The sequence below is a fragment of the Falco cherrug genome, chromosome 6, assembly GCF_023634085.1.
Source record: "Falco cherrug isolate bFalChe1 chromosome 6, bFalChe1.pri, whole genome shotgun sequence".
Classification (NCBI taxonomy): domain Eukaryota; kingdom Metazoa; phylum Chordata; class Aves; order Falconiformes; family Falconidae; genus Falco; species Falco cherrug.
The window spans coordinates 77,685,022-77,706,863 of NC_073702.1; the positions used below are offsets into that span (position 1 = coordinate 77,685,022).

Consider the following 21,842-nt stretch of genomic DNA (forward strand, 5'->3'; position numbering starts at 1 on the left):
TAGACAGTGTTGGGGAAAGCCCAAAGCAGTTCTTGGGTCTGGGTTTGACCTTTTACACTATTGGGTGCCCAGCAAAATATGTTCCTGATACTTAGCAGAGTGCTTTGGGTAAAAATCTGTCACACAGTGGAGCCCTTAGAAAGAAACAAGCTCACGGCTGATGTCCAAGCTGGTAGGTAGGTAGGAATCCAGAGGAAGCTGTCTTTGAGGAAGGTGCAAATGCTTCCTGCTGTCTTGTAGTAATATTCAAGGTTCAAACAGTTCTAAATAATTTAAATAAATAAATAGATAGATAGATAGATAGATACATACATACATACATACATAAAGCTTCATTACTTTGCACTGTAACTGACAGAACCCTAGATGACTGGGATTGAAACGGACCTCATGGGTCTCCAGCCCTGCTCTGGGGTCAGACCAGATTGCTTGGGGCTTTATCTGGTCACATCTTCTCTGTTTGACCTGCTCCTCTGTCCTCAGGGTGGAAAAATTTCTCCTTATACCCAAGTAGGAACTCTTTTATTTCAACTTAGGGTCTCCATACAGTTTACTAAAGACCCCAAACTCCTGATGGACAACCTCAACCCCCTCCACACCTGCTACTGAAGAAGAAGGAAAGAAACCAAGACAACATGCCTGATTTTTACAACAGAATAGAAGTCTTTCATCTTTGACACAAGGTATTTCGAGGTTAGGGATGAGATGAGCTGAAGAACGACAACATTTCCAATGATAAAAAGGGCATTTTCCCCCTCCTGGTGCTGAGGCTGGAACCATGGACCTGCAAGGGTAGAAGACTGCCAGAGGAAAACAAGAGGACGCCTGGCCTGGACATTCTTGAGTCACCCTCCTTGGGCTGAGGAGGACCTAAATGTACATCTCCCCCATCCTCCCCTCTGGTTTAATCACCTGCTTTTTAAACAAAAATCCGGGCAGGAGGCGTGCCTGGCTGAGCTCCTCCTGCCTGTGCAGGGCAGCTTATTCCCAATGTTAGGGCTGAAAAGGGTCTGTCCTAGGGCTCTCTCCCACCTCCAACCATTTCCCAGCCATTCCCAGGGTAAGGTCCCCAGGCTGGGGGTGGGGGAGAAAAGTCCGACAGAAAAGTGCTGTAATTTGTGTATTCATGTCTAAACCACCAGCCATGAGTTCATGGGGGTGGGGATGGGGTTAACAAGGCTTCAGTCATGCCTGAATCAAGAGATCTGTTTTCCGCTGATGCTAAAGAAGGAAAAGGAATAAAGGAAAGTTAAAAAGAAATTTTAAAAATGAGAAAGAAAAAATAAAACTCACAGGGTCGCAATGTTTTATGAGCTTTCAAACTTTTCCCTCCCTAAAAATATCAGAGGAAAGACTCGCTTCTGATCTTGAATTAGATCACTGTTACATGCAGCCGAAGCAAATCTGAGAAGCAGTGGGAGGAACATCTCCAACATTGCTCAAGTGACTTTGAAGCCAGATGCTTCAAGAGCAATTTAGGCACCTAAAGAACAGAGACCAGCAGCTGGCCTGGCTGTGACAGCACCTAAACCTGCAGGAAGGCTGCTGCAAGAAACCCCACCAAGTCGCTGCCTGAGCTGCTGGGCAGCATCTTCATCAACTGCTGATCCAATGTTTTTTTGACGCTTCTGGTTCAGTTTTGGGTTCCCCGCCACCCCCCCCTCTTTCTGGATTATATTGGTTAAGAAAATGTTTGAGAAAGGGAGGGGAAGCCGAAAGGGAAAATTACATCAGTCCAAAGGAAACCGTAAACCTCATACATGCCCACATGGTGAAGAAGCAGCCATGTCCTAAAGGCTGGTTTGATAAAGACCTCAGGGGATGCCACCACTAGGCATGTACTTGATGAACACATAAATGATGGCTCCTCTTCTTTCTCCTCCATCTTCCCCTTTCCTACCAGTTGCCCTGGAAACTTCCCCATCACAGAGGCAAAGTCCAAGAGAAGAAAATCCAGCTGCAAAGCATTCGTGACTTAAAGCTCATGGCCAAGCCATGCCAGAGGAGGATTTCGGCATGAGCTGTTCTTGTGCCGACCTGCTGCCCTCCCACGCACTGCACAGCTCGGCCCTGATGCCTCGGGGATGGGCACAGATCCCCCAAATAACCCCTGCATCCCACGCCGCATCCTTGGGCGGCATCGTCATCCATCTCCCCGCAGGTTACTCACACAAAGGCTGCACAGAGGATTCCTCCTCCTACACAGAGACTGTGTTGCAATTCACCAACAATTAGCTGAGATAAAAGGAGCCGGAGGGCTGAATAACCTCCCAGAAGATCCCGGGTGCTTTTCCAACCAGGGATGCAAGCAGCCACGCTCGGAGGGTTGCAATTAATTCCGCATTAGGATAAACTTCAATTAGGCTGGGGTAGGAGGAAAGTGCACCAGATGCCTTGTTCTTCTGCAGGGAATGCTTGTAATTCATAGGAAAAAAACCAAGAAGAGAATAAAAAAAATAATAATCCCAAACCTCCGTTGCATTGGAGGAAGCAAAAGACCCTGGAACAGCAGAGCCATCCAGTCCTGAGGCCGCCAGGCCATGTTGGAGGCATCTCCAAAGGGTTTTGTCCCAGCAGACACTGTGACCTTGCGGGACATGCAGTTTTCATACCTTGTGTCTAAGCCTGCAGCAAGCACGACTGGAGCAGCTGAAGTTTTGCGACCTGCATGTGAAATGTCAGTCTCCGCTCTGACGCAAGATGCCCACAGCAGGCAGAAGAGGGGAGCACAGCTGCGCTCTCATTTTGCTTTCTGTCCCTTGGTGGGGGACAGCAGGCAAGGAGCAAATGCCACGACTGAATGAGCGAGGCCAGGCAAGGGGCAAAGCAAATCCATGCATTTCGACCCCCACCTCTTGCCTACAATGCACGCTGAAGTACATTTTCAATGCCTATTAATGATACCTAATATTTACCTAATAAGACAATGCATTTTGCATTTTATGTGTATTATATATATTTCTAAAGGTCTTCATAGTCACAGCTTTACCTTGCTAAACCCATTTAGCCAAAAACTTCACCCATCCGAATCGTGCACCACAACCTGTGTTGCGGCGTGCAAGGTTTGTGCATTGCCCGCGATGCCTCGAAGAAGCCACGTACAAGGACAAGGACGCCTGTCCCTGTGACATTATGCCTTCAGGTCACGAACCCATCCATACTACCTGCCTGGTTGATTTTCTTAAGGCATGAGAGAGCTGGCTTAGAGGAAGGGTGGGGGCATGGGGCTTGTGGCTCCTCACACCTCCCACACTGCCAGGAAACACACTGCCTGTGCGTGTGGCTCAGCTGCTCTCAGATATTTCCCCTGCACACCCCCAGATACATATTTATATATAAATATATATACGTATAAACACATATATATAATACACATAAACTAAAATAATTTTAAAATATATAAATATAATAATATAGAAAATATTTATGTAGAACATATTTATACATTTGTATGTATAAATTATATATAATAAATAAATATATGGCACACACATACATACAGCAGCAAAGGACTGCTTAGAGGGTGCAGCTTGGAAATAGGAAATGATGGAGCCAGGGACAAAACCAACATCCAGGTGCAATCAAAAGAGGGAACGATGCTGGAAGTGCGTACACCACAGAGAGAGCCAAGGATTGCCCAAACGCTGGCCTGTCCCGTGACCTGCTACCAAGATGAGTTAAACGCATCCCAGCAGCCTGGGCACCCACCAGCACCCACTTTTACAGCTTCCTCATGACCCCTCAGCATCTCCCAGCCAAGGCGCCTCCACAACATGCCTGCTTTGTGGCATTTCTTCAGTGGGCTGCAAGATCCTCTTCCCTGGACTGTTTTTCTGCTTCACCTTCAAAGCCCATCAGAAAACACAAGCGGCTGCTCAGATAGGAAGCGGAGATGCGGGATGGGACTGGTGGTGCCCTGGGTGAGTGGCACAGCGGCTCTCATGCTTACAGCCCATGAGTTTACCTGGGAGAACCTGGACCTTCAGAAAAGGGCAAATTCCCAATTTCCCGGCTGGGCGGACTCCGAGAGCCTGCTAAGGATAATTTAAAGCCGGTGGTTTGTGCTTGCCTTAAGCTATTGATCGAGCCCACAATCGCACACCCTCTCTCCCCTTGTCAATTCTTGCCTGGGCAGACTGACAGCAACCACAACTGCTCCTAACACAGAGATAAAAAAAGACCCCACTTGCCAACAGGGTGGTACTGGGCTCCACCTCAAAATCCTGCTTTTAGCAACCCCTTGTACACCAGGCACACGAGCCACGCTCGCTGTTTCTTCATGACGCTTTGAAGACATGTTGTAGCCACCGAGAGCACAATGCTTTATAGCCAGAGAGTGAAAAAGCCACCCCAGGGCTCCCGATAGAGGCTCTTGCTATTTCACACCCTATTTCATCTCTGCGTTGCAGTTTTAGTCCTGTACCTATCATAGTTCTGCTACAGCAACTTTCAATGCCAGCAATAAGGAAAACGCAGCAGCCTAGTTAACAGAAAACACTCTGGAGCCAAGCATACAAAGTCACAGTACTATACACCAGAAGCATTTGCCCCATTAAGGTTTCCATTCGTAGACAGACTAACAAGGGACAAGTTATTTGGAAGCAGAGATTTTTAAGGACATCGGTAACGTAACAGGGCAACAGAAGCACAGTGACTCCAAGACCTTCACTCAGGAGTGACTCAGCACAGCAGCTGCATTCTGAAAATTAATACTTCAGCCCCCCCCAAATGCCTGTAAAGCTTTTGAGAGCTTGCAAAAACCAACCCTGGAAGCCCCATCAGCCATTCGATCCGCTCACTGCTACAGGGATTGACATGTCCCCCACCCCGGCTCAGTGCAGAGACCTGCCCCACAGGAAAGCATCCCCATGCAGCTGCAGAGAGCTCCAGCAGTGACCGTGGGGACTCAAGGCAGTGTTGTCAACTGAAAGCAATCACATTTTGGCCTTAAAGCAAAGCTGAAGGAGACAACACCTCTCACCACCCCCAAAATCTCCCTCTTCACCCCTTCCACAGGCACCCTGAGCAGCCCCTACTCCAACGCAGTTGTCCCAGGTGTTAAGGAGGTTAACACAGAATCATGTCAAGTAACAAACACCTAGTATTTATTAATAAATTAGTACACTGGAAGGCAATTTTTCAATTCATTCCCCTCTTCCCCCACTCCCACCCCTTCCCATGGGGCAGCACATGCCACCCTCATATTGTTATTTCCTCAAATTGAACGTAGTACAGACTGTTTGTTACGGGAGCATAATAGTTGCAAATATAATCAGACAGACTTCTTACGATGCAGCTTTTTTAACCCCACCCCCCAACCTCTTTTCTTTTAATAAAAAGTGAAGTGTGATTTGAAGAGACTATTAAGACCGGATAAGGTCTTTGGAGAACCTATCGGCCACGTCTGTATAAAAAACAAGAGACACAAGTGTAAAAGCATAGCTTGTTTTTTTTAAGTCTTACACCACGAGGAGAGCAGGATCACCGGCGGCCACCTTTGGCTCCCCATGATCAGCACCGGCTTCCTTCGGGGCCCTGCCGCTCCCACAAGCGGCAAGGCAAGACAACTCCTTACATTCGACTGAAGGCAAAGGACCTTTTCATTGCCTCAAAGGTTGCTGGGACTGACCCTTTTCTTTGCGGTTAAAGCGCTTCTGCTTTAGCTTATAGGAGCGCGATGCATTGTCCAGGTGAAAACCATACAATAAATAACTGTGCTAGTAAAATCTCAGCAATGATATGAGCTATACAATAGTACATTAAAAAAAAGAAAAGTCAGCTCGGGTGGGAAGCTTAGCTGCATTAGAAGACGGTAACCAGCAATGATTGGGCTTTTTTTTTTTTTTTTTTTGCACGCGTGTTTTTGCCATTTACCACTCCAAGGCGAAGGGAGGTGGTGGGAGACAGTCACTCCGAGCAACAGCTTTGACAGAAGAAGTGAGTTACAGAGCAATCCCCAATTTGATGTGTTAAATTACATCAGATTTGTGGTCTTCTAGTTAATTAACTGCATTACTTATTTATGCTTTTTTAAAGTGCATCGACTGATCTGATTGGAATGAGAACAAGGAGCAGAGAGGCTTGGGAAGGGGGCAGAGGGTGCAAAGACTTGGACTGAGCGATAGAGTTACGGCAGAGGGGTGCAACGCTGGCAAACTGCCCCCCCTCCAAAAACCAAGGACACCTCAACGAAAATACTGGCCATATATTCTACAACAAAACCTGCCTGCGTATTGTCGGTCTTAACGAGTGCCAAGCTAGCTCTAGCAGATATTCGGAGAGTGCATGGTGACCCAGTGCCTACAGTAAGTCGGGAAGGTGGCTATAGACAGAGTCCAGGAGGGTCTGGCTGGCTTCCTGGCTCTTGACTCCGGCAATCTCAAATAGCCTGTCCAGCTTGTCTTCAGCCTGTGGGATCTCCTCTATCACGTGGAGCTCCTCGGGGTTGAGGATGTGCAGCATGTCATCAAAGATAGGCTGCAGGTCGCAAGGGTCCAAGCGCACCTGGCGCAGGACAGTGTCCTTCTTTTCTGTAGGAGGAAAGGAGAGGGTGGTCAAGAAACCTCCACTAACCAGAGCTCGTTCTCCCTGGAGACCTCACTTGGGGTCCATTCCCTCGTGCTGCCTCTGGAGAGGGACCCACCACCAGCAGAACCAAGGGAAAAGGTGGAGGGTGATGGGGAGGGGAGAAGATGGAGAAGCCAGTGTGGCTGAGGCACCTAATCCAGGATCCCACTCGAGCAGATACAGCATTTATAAATGCTGAATGGCCAATACAGGAAAGCGAAGGCAGGAGAGGAGCCAAAAAAGCTGCATTCTGCTCTTTTGAGTTGTTTTCATTGGGTCAGCTTCATTTCTGCACCCAAGTATAAATTCAGTAGATTGACTAAGCTCAGTGTTTCACCTTCATCACAAGTTTAAGAAGATTAAATGCAGTAAATTAAACCCTATTAAAAAAGCAGGGGGGTTGACTAATGGTAGTTTATATCTCCAGTCACACACTGCAGCAAGTGGATCAAGGGTGGAAAAAAATAAAATTCAATCTTGAAATGACATTTTCCTGGTTTTACCTCATGCAATAACGCACAGGCCAACACAACAGCCAAAAGTCAGGAGAAATCCCCACCAGACATCCAGAGATGCTACAACTTCTCTGGCAGCACTTCCAAGAGTTAGAAGCCTTTAAAGGTGTTTTCCCCTCCCAAATCTGTATCATCTTTGCTACAAGGATAACCTGGTGTGGAATGAGGATGCAATAAACGTAGCCTGGCAAGCCAATTTTCCCAGTTATTTACTTTAGCGATACCATGTTGGGCAGCTCTTCCACGTATGCTAACGGCAGGAGACACACTGTGGCATCCCTTTGGTCCTCCCGCTCCCCTCCAGGCTGATTTTGGTACCTTTGGTAATAAAAGAGCCTGTCCGGCTGAGCGCAGAGGAGCCGCTGGAGGTCGAGTCGCACCGCAGGAGGGGCTCTGCTTCATCGACGAAGAAGCATTTCTTCTCTGAAGGAGAGGGCTCCACAGTGAGGACAGCCGCCTCGGGGGGCTTGGGGCTGGGGCTGGGCGCGGGGCTGAGTGGGCTGGGGCTCACTGGCAGCGCCAGTCTGTCAGCTTCCAGCTTTGAGGGGAAGAAAGAGAAGGAAAATTAACTGGGGGCGCCAAGGGGGGATGCTATGCAATGGGCTCGCATGTAAAGCCATCTGCATCCCAACTTTCAACACACCCCAACCCATCCTTGGCAAGTGGTCCCTGCATTCAGGTGGCCTCCTCCTCCTCCTCCTCGCAGGGAGGCACTGGAGATCACCTGGGGTGGACATTTGGCATGTCAGTGCTCAGCAGACAGGAGGGGTAGGTAACTCAACTTGCACTCTGGGTAGGAGCACCCACAGCACCAGGGTGGTGCATGCAACCACAGCAGAGCATTTTAACTTGGTTTTCCTTCTCACGCTCAGTTTATTAAAGCCCAAAGGACACCACTTGGGGGCAACCAGTGATGATGCCCAAGCAGGTAAGCTCTGCCAAAAAAACTGCTCCACAGCTATGAGTTACAGCTTGGCTCCACACCTCCAAGCAGTGGTGAGGCTACAGGGCAAAAGCTGTGAGAGCCCTCGGGGATCTTCACTGCAGCACACTCCTGTGACCAGCTACACCAGTAACATTTTGAGTTAATGATTTGTTTGCCTCGTCTCACCTTGCTCCCCATTAAAGTGTTGATGAAGAAATCCATCCCACCAGACTCCAACTTCAGGGCCAGGAAGGACAAGCAGGGGCTGGCATTGACCTCAGTGTCACCCAACTGCCTTTGCCTTTTGCTACCCTGATGCAAGCCAAGGGCAAGTGTTTGGCTCCACAGTCCCAAAGACACAGGCAAAGACTAAGCACTACTGGGACATGTCGCGCTGGGAAGCGGCACCATTTGGGTGCTGGTGTGAACCCGCTGCCTAATTTGACTGTGCACTGCATCTTCCTTCTTACATCTCGTTCCTGCACGACAGCAGCCAACATTATCCACCCTCCTCCATCTCTCAGCATTTCCTTGGGGTGCAAATCTCAAGCAGAGTATTTCTGGTTCACATTCCCTGCAGGGACAAGAGGCTTGGGGCAGCATCCCCACATCCCTGGGTTGGCAGCTTGGGCACCTCTGCAGGTCACCAGGTCCCTTAAATATTTAATGGTCCTTAAAGCAACCTGCTTTAACTTCTTTCCAAGCCCCACATCCCTGCACAACCTGCCAGAGAGCAAAACAGCAAGCCCTGTCCAGAGGCAACCCACCCTCCTGACATTATTTCACAACCCTGTTTTCTCCTTCTGCAGAGGGAAGACCAGGCTATTCCTCCTAACGTGCTTTTGCCTACTATCCAGGGATTAAAATGCAAAATTTGGATTAAAGGCTGTGGGAAAGGGAGCTGCTGAGCCACCTCCGTGCCGGCATGGATGTGCCTGAGCATTCCTCATCCGTGTCGAGGAATTTGCCACCCACAAATCACATGTCTGCTGAGACGCCCATTAGTTCACATTAAATTAACATTGAAGCCAGCTCCTGGTAGAATAAAAGGGTATTTTTTTCTCCCCCTATTGAAAATAAACAGGGGAGGATTTGTTCTAGCTCAGCACATTACGCAATAGGCATGTTAAAAATAAAAGTCAGCTTTAATTTTTAATTAAAAGAATCTGCCTTCTCCTCTGAAACTCCCTGTCCAGTACGGCTCATCGATGAGGATCAGCCTATTGCCATTAACAGGAAAAAGCAAGGGAAGGACCAGAACAGCAGCTGGCCAATTTCCAAATTGCAACACTCTCCAGCTTCCCCCTTTACAAATAACAAACAGGCTTTAGGGGTTAGTTTTTCCTTGTGCAACTCATCTACTTAATACCCAGCCGCAAACCCACCTCCTGATTTCCAAAAAGTGGCCTGACGGCCAAGGAGCAATTACAGGGAAGTCAAGGGAGCAGCCAGCTGCCCTGGCTCTGCCTTCCCAGCAGAAGGGAAAAACCCTTCCCAGAAGCGAGTCATGTGGAGTTTAATTAAACAGCTGCTAAAGCACACTAGGAAAAATAAAAAAAATCACCCCTGGTTATTTGACTGTAGGCGTCCCGGGAGCCCAAAGCTTTCCAAATAGCTGAATGGTTGCGAGCTTGAGGCAAAGCAAACAGGATGCTCAGATGTGTGTTAATATTTAAACTGCGGGAAGAAAGCAAGTGGGAATGAAGGTTTTGAAAGGCCAGGGAAAGCAAAAGGTTGTTGTGAGGTGAAGCCTGTGGAATAGGTGTAAAAATACACTATTCATAGCCCATGACTCATTTGCTTGAAACCACCTTGCCCATTCCTATTTTTAAGAACAGTGGTGTGCAAGTGAAACTAAACTCTGGCTGGAAAAAAAGAAAACCAAAAAAACCCCCACCAACAACAAAAAGCTCTCTGCAGCCCTTTTGCCTTTCCAGAGCCAACAAATTTCTCACCTTCCCATCATCGTTGCAGGGGTCCTGTGCTTGCCACTGAGGCTGCATTTGCACCTGCACAGACAGACACATAAGAGACTGTTAAGACACATGGTCCAGCATGAAACCCAAAGGCGCCACAGTGGCTTTGATGCATCAGCAGCCTGCAACTGGTCAGCTGTACCAGGCTGCTCTGCCAACTTTTTGGGTTTTTTTTACGGTTTTTTTTTTGGTTTTTTTTTTTGAGCACTGCAGCAAAAGGTTTGCAACGCCAAAAAAAAAAAAAATCCTAACAGTTCCTGTGTACTCGCAGACCTTTAGGACACAGCTCAAGCACTGACATGTTCTTGGATCCCGATGCATCTGGGAGGACACGCTAAGCAGCTCAGGGTGTATGAAGGTCCTTCCCAAAAGGATGGGGACAGAACACGACATAGGCTTGGCTTTGTTTTCTTTTCACAGCTGCTCCCAACAGCTCTGTTTGAACTGGTTGGTCCTATTTTCTGCCTTCGTTTTTCTGTACTGCAATAAAAGCTCAACTTGGACAAACAGACACAGCAGCTGCTGTGCTAACGTTAGGAAGGAACAGTCATAAGCATTTAAAAAAACCCACCCTCCCTTGGGCGATGCTTCCCTGTAATTCCTCCTGCAGTAACCAGGCGGTAGCAGAAGCCAGTGGCAGCTTTGCTGCTGCAGAGGGTGGCTGTGCACCCTCCTGGGAAGTGTGGGGGCATAAATTTAGCACCAAGGCGTCCGTTTCCTGGATTCCCTGCCAAAAGATGACACCCGGCTGACACCAACCCAACTCCCAGGTCTGTTATGCCTCTGTAGGGGATGTGGGAGGAGAAAACCCGGCACATGAAGCAGGGTGGGCTGGGTGGCAGCCCCACGAGGGCAATGCTGCAAATGCAGGGTGGCACCGGCGGAGGATGCTCTCGCTGTGGTCCCCACAGGCATAGGGAGGATCTGCTTAGGATGAGTGGCTTCACGGGGCACATGGGGGGGGGGGGGGGGGGGGGGGGGTGTCCACCTTCGGGGCAGACCCAGCCTTGGAGGTGAAACACTGTTGACCAGGCCATGAGATCTTATTGAGGTGGCAGAGATGCAGCAATGGTGTGCAGATGCTGCAGAGCAGGAGGCAAGCCCTTTGCCAGAATGGGAAGGGCACAAAGGTGCTCAGCACCCTGGGTGTGAAAGCCCAAATGTCCTCCCTGTGTCCTTCACCTCACTGCCCAGGTTTCAGAAGAGCGCCCAACACCACCTCTGCGGTGGAGCCGGCATCCTTCAACACAAGGCAGCCCTGCAGAAGAGCTGCTCAAGTCAAGCCTCACACAACCCAGGACAGGCAATGCCGGGTCTGGGGAGGGTTTAGACACCAAGACACAACCACCCACAGAGGAAGCAGCTCTTCTCCATTGCCTCTAACCATTCATGGGCCAAAGTGCTTCTCCAAGCAGGAGATGGTGTTTCCATGGAGAGCTTCTCGTGGCTTCTCCTTTCTATGGATTTGCCCACCCACTTTTTCAACTCAAACAATGATGAAGAGTTGATGAAGTCGTGATGAAGTCTCCAAACCCAATTTCAGGCTGAGCAAGCTGGTACCAAGTTCAGCTTGTTACGACCGCACCATCTTCTAGTTTCACCCTGCGCTCCCCAAGCCCATCATACTGCACGCACACAGACCCAACCTGGCTACCACAGCACGGAAACGCCAAATATAACTGCACCTACTATAAAGTTCATATTCTTGTGTTTATATTATTTATATTTGTATTACTTCATAAATTACTACATTTTTGTTTACTGCACATTCTCCAGCCTGGTTCAAACCCGACCTCTGTTTGCCAGAAGTCAACTCATGGTTTAGAGCAAACCTGGAGGAAATGCCCACTCCAGCAAAACCCCACCAGCCCTGCCCCTTCCCCAGGGCTCTGGCCATGTTATCGTACAGCTTTGTGCCTCAAATAAAACCCAATGCAAGTCCAGAAGGAAAAAACTGTATGCAATTTTGTTTTTTCCTGGCTGCCTGGCCATTTCCCAGCCTTTGGACTAGAGCGCCCCAGCTGGGAAATCCGTCCGGCAGCTTCATCTTTGCTCTGCCGTGTGAGGTTAACGCAGCACAACATTAATTGCTAATTACTGGGTCAAGCCCAGTTTTGCTTTGCCAACAGAGGAAACGAAGAGGATGGACAGCAACTGTCAGGGGCTGGATTTGGGGAACACTGCTCCAGGCTCTTGACCTCCCCCTGCAGGGTTTTGACCTGCAAAAGAGGAAGGAGCCAAAATGCGCTGCCACAGCTGCATGCGGGGACACGGGGATGCTTTCACATCCTCTTCTCCTCTAGCACTCCCCAAAAACCCTACCGCTTAACCTCACAGCAGACCCAGCCCTGACATATCTGCTGATTCACGGGATTATCTGCAGCATGCAATTGGCTGTGGACCTAAATCTCATTGGGCTTGGGGCTGCAGTCTCACCCTCTCCATTTTCAGCATCTCCCTTATTAATTTTTTTTTTTAAGGTTTGCTGAGGCTGCACTGCTGAACGCCCTGAGCAAGGCTGTTTGCTTCCCCTCCATCCGTTCGCTGAAATATTTCAGCCAAGGCCAGCAGAGCCATAAATAAAGAGATAAGAGCTTAAAGCATTGCTCACAGTAGGACACTTACAGTAGCCAACTAAACCAGCTGTGCCAGCAATGCCTCAGGCCAGCCCGGGTGAACACAGACACCCCTTGGTATTTGAAAAATGCTGTTATGCACCCCCAAAAAAAATCCCATTCCCCAGCACCTGCGCTGCACTTAACTTCTCTGATTTTAACCCCAAAACGGAGAATTGCAATTTGCTGGGATAGCAGTGAAAAACCGCTCCCTTTCTCCCCCTCTGTCCCCTGTTCTTGCTCTTGTTGGCACCACTAATTTGGGGTGTGCCTGCACTCACTAAACAGTGCCCAGGCTCGCGTGCTGCTGCCTGGCAAGCCTGCCTGCAAGGGGAGAGATTTTGCAAACCTCAGAAGCTTTTGTGGCAGGAGCCAACCTTTAGCAGGAGCCCTGTGAGTTAAATGCACCCCGAAAAACCTTCCCACAGCTGCTGCGCTTGCCATATTTTCTGGATCAGCTGCAAAAAAACCCTAGCAAAGCGATTCAGAGGGCTAATCTCGTTTTAACCTAAATTCATTCAGCGCAATGCAAAACCAGCATAATCTCCCACAGCTAAAAAAGCCGGCGAGTCTTCAGCAGAGGTCTTCTCTATCTTAAGGAAAATGTTCTTGTCACATACCGTAATGCTCCAGAAACTCCCTTTAATTCCCCTGTTCCCACTGGGGGTTGTAAATATTTGGATTTTGGAGCCCAAAAGGCTGCTGAGGGAATGGGGCACAACAGGATAGAGCAGCTTTGCCTCCACAGGTTTCACAGGCTGAAACCAGATGCCCAGATAAAGGATTTGGGACAAGGATGTGATAGTGGGTAAGATGAGATGGTGAAGGGAGGCTGACTGCATTTAGGGTACCAATTTGCTGTCCTAGAGCTGTATCACTGTGTAACACAACTTTTAGTTATGAGTTGGGGGTGTCAGTGCTTTCTTATGACACAGAACTGTGTGGGGAGAGATGGAAAAACCTGCTTTTGCACCCAGGGATGCCGGACAGGGCCAAAGGCGTCACGGACAGCACAGCTACTTGCGCACCCGCCTGGGCTCATCTAGGATACATGTTTTAGAGGCTCCCTGCTGGCTTGGATTGCCCCAAGGGCATCATGCCATTAGCTGTAGGGAGGATGCATGCATTTGCATTGCTTATGAGAGTCCTCACTCCCTCTACAGCACAAAAAGCTCTTTCTATTATTTTTAGTTGGATTTTTTTGTAAGACCTCTTCTGCAGGGCCAGTTGCTGGAGAGGCGCAGCGCGGCACCCACGCCTGCCACCAAAAGGGCAACCTGCTCCTCCGCTTCTCTCCAGTTTGGTACAGCGGGAAACTGCCTTGATTTGTCTGCATTTGGAGAGAGTCAAACTCCAATTAGCTCCGATTATAGGCTTTCCAACCGGCAGATTAAAAAAAAACCACCAAAATCAACCTCAATTCCTGCTCCTGGCGTTGAGCAATCAGCTCCCCTGGCCGCTTGCGGGCTGGAGTACTGTGATGTAGCTCAGCGACAGCGCGAGGCTCCAGGAATTTAAGTCTCCCTTGCACAAGCCACTTCCCACAGCTTCCTGCATCCCTCCCAGAGCTATTCCACCACCACCCACATCCACAGTGTGGGAGCCAACTCAGGGAGAGGAGGCAGACAGGTTACAGCAGGTAATACCTTGCAGAAACACAGTGTGCTGCCATGCTGAATCTGCACCCTGGGACACTTTCAAGCTTTGACATCCCACATGCAGCTTCAGTGCAGCAACCGGTCCAGGACCTTCAGGGCAGGGGAATGGCCAACACCTAAGGCTGATCACGAGGGATGCTCATCAAAAAAAGTCCAATCAGATGCATGGGGGAAAAGGATGTGCCAGCTCAGGTGAATTTGTTAAACATCAACTCCATTGCTGAAACAAGCCCCATTCCTCATGTGGGCCCACCTGAGCCACCTACTCAAAAGATCAGCGACCCAATTTTACAAATTTCTAGGAAAGCAAATGAAGGTGGTAGGGGACCACCAGGCTCCAGGTGCTGCTGGATGCTGGGGAACACAACACACTTTTGGAAAGCAAAGAGAAACATCTTACAGGACACCTAGTCAGAAAGTCCAGAAGACTTGCATACAATTATCCATGAGATTTGTGTTTGCTCATTCTCCAGAACACCTGCTTGCTACCTTTTCAGAGTCATGGGCACATGAAAGCCAACAGCTTGTGGTTACTCCATTGTCAAGAGTCCACCACTCCAACAGGTCATAAACCCTGTTCCTGGAGCTACCACCCACATTTTTGTGCTGTTTGAGAAACACTACCTGATCATCTTGGCCAAAGCAGCGCAATGGTCAGGGGCATTAACTACTGCAGAGCCCAAATCCGTTAATTAGGTGTTGCGTGCTGATGAAGAAGCCCAACATTTTATCTGATGTCCTGGCCCAGCACTTTGTTGTAGTATTCAGTCAAAGCAGTAACTAGGAGGACAGAGGTTACTACCTGCTCCAGGAGAGCAAGAGGATGTCATATCTTTCTGGGACACTGCACATACTGGAAACTTTAATTCACATGTGCAAAATGACAATTTCGTCTGTCTCTCCTTTTCCTAACCATAGCTTTGTCCCAGGCTTTTCATTTTTTCCATCTTTGATATTAAAAAAAAAATAAAAATCTTGGAGCACAGTAGGAAACGAGAAAGCTACATGCTGCTTAATTACCAGGAGCTGGAAAGAAGAAAAAACCCAACTGAATACAAGCAGGAGTAATCTGGGCAGCTGGCAAAGTGAACCTATCCAAAATCTGGTCAGGACGCATGGGGTGATGCTTGGCATGCACCTGACTCAGTGTCTCTCAAAGAAACACGAGCTCAAGACTCTTTGCTGACACAAGGAAAGCTGTGATTTCACACTAGGGTTACAAGGGACCAAGATGTCCAGTTCGCTGAAAAAAGTTACGTGGGATATGGGATGTGGTAAAGGGACCATGGTCCTCCTTATAGGGAGGAAGTTTGGGATGGTCAAAACAGATTTGGGACCCCCCTGCCCTGATAAATGCTCTGCCCCGCACACTCTGCTATACATGAAGACACCCACCAAGTGCCCAGAGAGGTTTTCAGGCACCCATCCATTCCCCTTTGGGTGTGGGTCACTGCTAAAGTCAACGGGGAATGTTTCACAAACTGGTTTGGGGGAAGAGCCCTCCCTCAACTGCCCCCACCTCTATGCATGTCATCCCATTGGCTTCCAGTTTCAGAAGAAGCCACATCCATCACCTTTACGAACGCTTCCAGAAGACCACTGAATTATGAGAGCCAAAAAACTGAAAGCACACTGACAGGTAAGGCAGGCGTGGCCAAAACAAACTGCAAAGGTCACCAAGGCACCTCCTGATGACTTACACCCAGCCGAGACCCTACCTGCAGGATATTCTGCAGCAATTTGTTTATCCTTCCAAAATATGGGACAGGTTGTTTTAAGGCCAGAGCTGCCAAAGAAGGCAACAACTCTGAAGGACAGCATACATGGGACACCCCATGCCACCAATCACTGCCTCGGAGGAAGCAATCCACTGCTTCATGATAGCAACAATTAGCACTCAAGGACACCTGGTCATTCTCACAAAATCCTGGGCAATTAGTTACAGTATTTAAGAGCAAGTTTAAAGGGGGATGCTTTTTCCTCCGTGTCCCCAACATGAGGGCTCAAGCACCAGGTCTTCCTGGCGATCTTCAAAGACACATGCAAACCATAACATGTGGGACTCAAGAGCCTGTCATAACTTTGACAAGGTTTTGACCAAACTCTGGCAAATTTTCGCTCAAAAGCAACACAAGGCTTAAGTATAAGCCCCCAAGGAGCTTCAGGGGGAGATGGGAGTCCAGCTGGTTGGCTATGAGCCAAGCTCAAGGTCACAGCCATGTCCCACGCACCCACATGCTCACCACAGCCAGACAAGATGTGCACCACCTCAGACCAGAACATGCAAAGCCCAGCCCATCATTACCGGTGTGGTGTCCTCCATCAGGCCTCGGATCTTCTCCACCACATCATTGCGGCGGTGCTGGCGGAGGGCACTGATGAGCTGGGCCAGGCTGGCCTCAGGCCCACGGATGGTCCAGTGCTGCAAGGCGGCGTAGGCGCGCTCGTGGTCAGCAGCGTAGCCGTTGGAGAAAGCCGCCACCTCACGCTCGCTGGCATTGCACAGGAACTGGTAGATGTCCTTCCACTGGCTCCCCACCTGGGCTGCCACCAGCTTCAGGATGTCAATGCCTGTGGGGCAGAAGAGCTACAGGTGAGGCACTGGGTCTGCAGCCTCTTGGCACTGCAGACCTAGGCTTTACAAAAGCTTCTCCCATCCCCACACAGCCATGTTTTGCTTTTCTTTGGTTGGTCTTTGGAGACTTTATTATAAAGACTTTTCATGAGTCCAGGCTGCAAGGAGCTCTGCAGACAAGCAGAGCTCAATGCAAGGTGCTCAACACCTGCTATGCAAATAAACGGTGATAGATGCATAGGTTACTCCCATCAAAGCATATGCACCCTAAAATCAACCAGGTTAATTTAACCATAAACTTTCCTGCACTTTTTGGCATGGTAAAACCCCTGGTACTCAGCCACCATGCCGCTGCAGGAACAGGCAAGATGGCAAAGCGCTTGCCCATACGCCTGCATTGCAGCCACTGCTTTGAACAGGAGCTGGATTAAGAGATGTGTCACCAAAGCACTTCTATAAAGATTAATGTTTCCACAACAGAGCACCTTCAGCAGCCATGATCACATTTAGAGCCGCTTCCAGGGCAGACCAGTGGGATGACTGAGTTATGGGACAGGAGACCCCCGCACCAGGTAAGCGCTGGGTGAATGGAAGAGCTGACAGGGGATGTGAAGAACAAAAAGGCAAAGTTTCCCCCAGAAAAGCCCTTGAGACATGCTGGTTTAAGACTGTGAGGGTCTTTTCCCTGTATTGTGGCGGCAATACAAACAGCATGCTTATCCTTGAGTCTACTAAGAGGTCAGGAGTTAAACCCTCAAATAAAGCCATACCTCCTTCATAACAGCTAATTAACCCTGTCTTAGCAAAGGGTGAGCTACATCTAGTTTCCAACAGCCACATGAAAGGTTGGTGGAAGTGAGCTGCAAACTGAAACTCACTTTTTCCAGCGAGGTAACCACACCTGGGCTGCCTTCGTGAGCCAGCACGCCTCCATCCTACCAGGACTACCAGGAATCTCTCACTCTGCAGGTACAACTGTTGTGTCAGCAAAAAACAGCTGCTTATGGAACAGTATCATAGCCAGGGTCCTCCCTGCTGGCCTAAAATTTAACAATTTCTAATGCGGTTTAGACCAAACCTCCCAACTGCACCTGCAGGTTGCAGCCCTGATATAGCCAAATACATACATAAACTCCACAGCCTGATACCTATCTCCTTTTTTATACGCGTATATACACGCAGATATACGTGTATATCTCTATGTATGATGTAGGTATCTTGTATAGGTGTGGATACATACACATATGTATGTGGCGGGCTGGGCCCAGCCGGCCGCCGGCTGCCCCCTCAGCCGGGCCGGGGCAGAAACAGCGACGGGCCGGCGGGGCGGGAGCGGGGCAGGGGGCGATCGCTCCGCAGCTGCTGTCACGGGCAAAACAGGCTCCGCCGGGGGGAATCAGTTTAATTGATTGCCGGTCAGAGCAGAGCAGGGCAGCGAGAAATAAAACCGAAGCTCAAGGCACCGTCCCGGGCCCTCCCCCCGCGGCCCCTCCCCGCTCCCCGGCCGCGGCGCAGGGCGGGCCCGGGGCGGGGTCAGTCCCTCACACGGTCCCCGCCGCTCCTGCCCCTCCGGGGGCGGCTCCTCACACCCTGCCCCGGCCCGGGGCCCTGCCGGGCTGCCGTTCCCCACGCCCGGCCCCGCCGTGGGTTCCCCCGGCGGGGCGCAGCCCCTCAGGCCCAGCCGGCCCCGGCGCGGGTCCCCGCGGGGGCACCGGCCCTGCCGCAGCCCGCCCAGCCCGGGCTCCTCTCCCCGCGGGGCCACGGGCCCTGCCCGGAGCTGCTCCAGCGCGGCCCCCGCGGGTCACAGCCTCCCTCGGGCACCCCCTGCCCCGGCTGCGGGGGGGAGCTGCCCCCGGGGGCTCCGTGGGCTGGGGGCACAGCCTGCCCCGCCGGGGGCTGCGCCGCGGGCTGGGGGGAGCCGCTGCTGCGGGGCCTGGAGCCCCCCGGCCTCCCCCTGCCCTGGCCTGGGGGCTGCAGGGCTGCGGCTCCCACATACTCCCGCTCCCCTCCTCCGGCTGCTGTTGCCCAGGTTTTTGCTGGCATTTCCCTCCCTGTTAAATCCGTTACCCCGGAGGCGCTACCACCCTCGCAGACGGGCTCAGCCTTGGCCAGCAGCAGGTCTGTCTTTACGCCGGCACCGGCTCCGGTGAACACAGGGGGAACTTTGGCAGCAACTCACAAATGACACCACTCCTGCAGCCCCCCACTACCCAAACCTTACCACACAAACCCTGTACAATATATACACATCTACAAAATATCTGTACAGCCTGATATAGATTTTGTGTGTGTGTATATATACGTATTTTAATAACTTTATATAGGATATAAGTATTTTACATATGCATATATACACACATATAAAAAACCCTATACAGCTTCATGCAGGTACTTTTGACCAACCCCCGTCTCACTACTAAAGCAAGCTTATCAAGACCTGCTATATATAGACTTCAGTTTTCACTTCCAAGCTAGATAACGCAGCCATGACCCCGCAGTGCTCAGAGCATCCGCAGCCAGCGCTCAACCTGCTCTGCAGCAGAAACGCCAAAGTACAAACTGCATTTTGCATATCCCTACCCTCCTCCCACCATAACCACCCGACCTCCCTGCCCAGCTGATGTACAGCAACGTATGTGTACCATCACAATGGAGATGTGAGGGTTGGGGTTTCTCCTACCATAAAAGCTCAGCCCACTAGCCCCACGCTGGGGATGCAGCCCCCCCTCCAAACCAACCCAACTACAGGGCTTGGTTTTAACTGTGGAGAGGTTCAGGAGGGAGGTGGGGTGGGGAAATTGCTGCCTTCGTTATTCAGAATAAGCCCAAGACAAAGCCAATGTTCCCCAGCATCAAGGAACAAGAAAAGGCTGCAAATGTGCCATTGAGATTTATGATGGGGTTAATTATCTGAGGCACATAAACAGATGCTATCACCCACCACATTTCAGCGAGGCCTGGTCCTGTTAACTCTACTCCTTACCCAGACAAAAACCCAGTGGTCCTCAGTTCAAGGTGACCACGGGTTGCCTGCGGGCTTCCAGGCAAATCCCAAATTCCTCTCCCTCAATGCTTTTGCCTCTGGGATGGCCATCAGTCCTGCACAGGAAGGACAGGCAGCCTGAATCACACTGGCAACCAAGCCTTGTGCCTTCAGGTATCACACAGCCGTGCCGGTAAGAAGCCCAAAAGCCAACTCAGGTTTGGGGTCTGATCCTTTAAACCAGCAAATTCAAGCGCTTTAGGGACAAAAGCAGCAAAATGCCAGGTTTATGCAGCCAACGCTTAATTTTATCACTCAATCCAAGGAAAGAAAATGAGAATCCCCGAGTACGAGGGCAGAAAAGACTCTGCAAGGCTTGTGCACCAAGGTACGACAGCAATGCAAAGACGGACGAGCAGGTCTGGTACTACCTATTATACCTATGTGTATATATATATAAAAAAAAACATTTATGCACTGAGATATATCTACATATAGTGCATCAGTTATCTCAGTCCATAAATCTCACAGAGCTTTTTCTCCTCTCGTATTCAGGGTTTCTTATTTTTCCTGGGTTGAGTGATATATATATTTACATATAGATAATGTGGCCCATTTATATCATATATGTACACACACACACACATATATATATAAACTGAGCAGAGCTGGGTCCCCCCCGACAGTGCTGCCCTGCAGTGAGACAAACCTCCTGGGTGGGAGGTTTGCCTGCTCCCACACACATCAGTCACACAGAAGCATTAAAACATAATTTTCTGTTTTAAGACCCTTGTGTGGCACTTCTAGTCCTCCCAGGAAAGGAAAAACCTGCTCCCATCTACATATTTAAATGCTGATAAATCCCAGTATTTACAGCTGCTGTACTAGTGAGAAAATTTTTCAGCTGGTTGCAACTTGATTTGCACCAGTTTTACACGGTGGCACCATATTTACGCCCTAATGTTCTTGCACAAGATTTATGACAAAGCGCTCAAGCTCCTACTGACATTTTCAAGTTTAGTATATTTAATCTCACTATTCAATAAAGTGGCCCCATAAACATGTTTATATCCCTTGGCAATAATATCCCAGGGCACGAGAACACACCAGGCAGCAGAGGACTTAATGGCGCGTAATAATCTTTGGAGAACAAATGTTCCATTAAAAACGAATTTGGAAATGTCTACCTTAATACTATAAGAACCTTAAACTCATTTTCTTGCAACTATTAAATTCATTAAGCCCCATATGTTCACTACATCCACTACAATATTGGGCAAACAAAACCCCAGAAAGATAAGGAGGAGACACAGACGTGAGCGCAGATTTGGCTCCAGTCATTTAGAAACCCATTGCCCCCTCTGTTCTTGAAAAATAAGATTAAAACCATTACATGACAAGTTGCGGCTGCACGCTGCCAAGTAATACTGCCCAAACCACTTACAGTAACTTAATTCACTTATTCAAAACTAAAATAAAATGTTAATGCTTATAATAAGCTTACAGTCCTACTATTTCCATACTTCCAGAAGCCCTACAAGTTTCTCTGCAGAGCACTAATAGTGGTGGAATGTCCCGTTGGGATGGGAAAATGCCTACCAGGGTGCATGGAGAAAAAAACCCCAGCTCCACCTTCGGTCCTGGGTCCTCCCCACCCACCGAACCAAATGGACCTTCTCCTACCACATTCACCTGCACGACAAGGCTGGAGATGATGGTCAAAGCCCTCTGGATCCCAGCAAGCCCAAGAGAAATGGCCAAACTCAGCAGGGACATGCTTTAACCCAATCGTTTCATGCTTCCCACGTGAGGCCGGTCGCAGCCACATCTGCACGATGAAGCTGCTCTGAGCTTGCAAATACCAGAGAACAGCCCGAGCCCTCCTCCTCCTTTAACACAGGCTATGAGAACAGCCTGGGAGAGCTGGCACCACACTACTGCTAATAGAGGAGGCACCACCACCCTGTCCATCATCATCAGGGACCATCACCATTTATCACCCAGCTTTGCTCGCCTCAGACACTGGAA

The 21,842-nt window shown here is 49.6% G+C and overlaps 1 protein-coding gene across 2 annotated transcripts in view; it reads right to left on the reverse strand.

Moving 5' to 3' along the window:
• Window positions 1–5,443: 5,443 nt before the first annotated feature.
• Window positions 5,444–21,842, reverse strand: part of TNFRSF21 (TNF receptor superfamily member 21) — a 35,325-nt gene continuing 18,926 nt past the window's right edge. For both annotated transcript variants that reach the window (XM_055714093.1, XM_005441559.4), the window contains exons 4-7: window positions 16,562–16,827; window positions 9,963–10,016; window positions 7,401–7,620; window positions 5,444–6,530 (exon numbers count right to left, since the gene is read on the reverse strand). In XM_055714093.1, coding sequence (XP_055570068.1) covers window positions 6,301–6,530; window positions 7,401–7,620; window positions 9,963–10,016; window positions 16,562–16,827 — 770 coding nt within the window. In that variant the 3' untranslated portion in view covers window positions 5,444–6,300. The remainder of the gene's footprint in view (window positions 6,531–7,400; window positions 7,621–9,962; window positions 10,017–16,561; window positions 16,828–21,842) is intronic.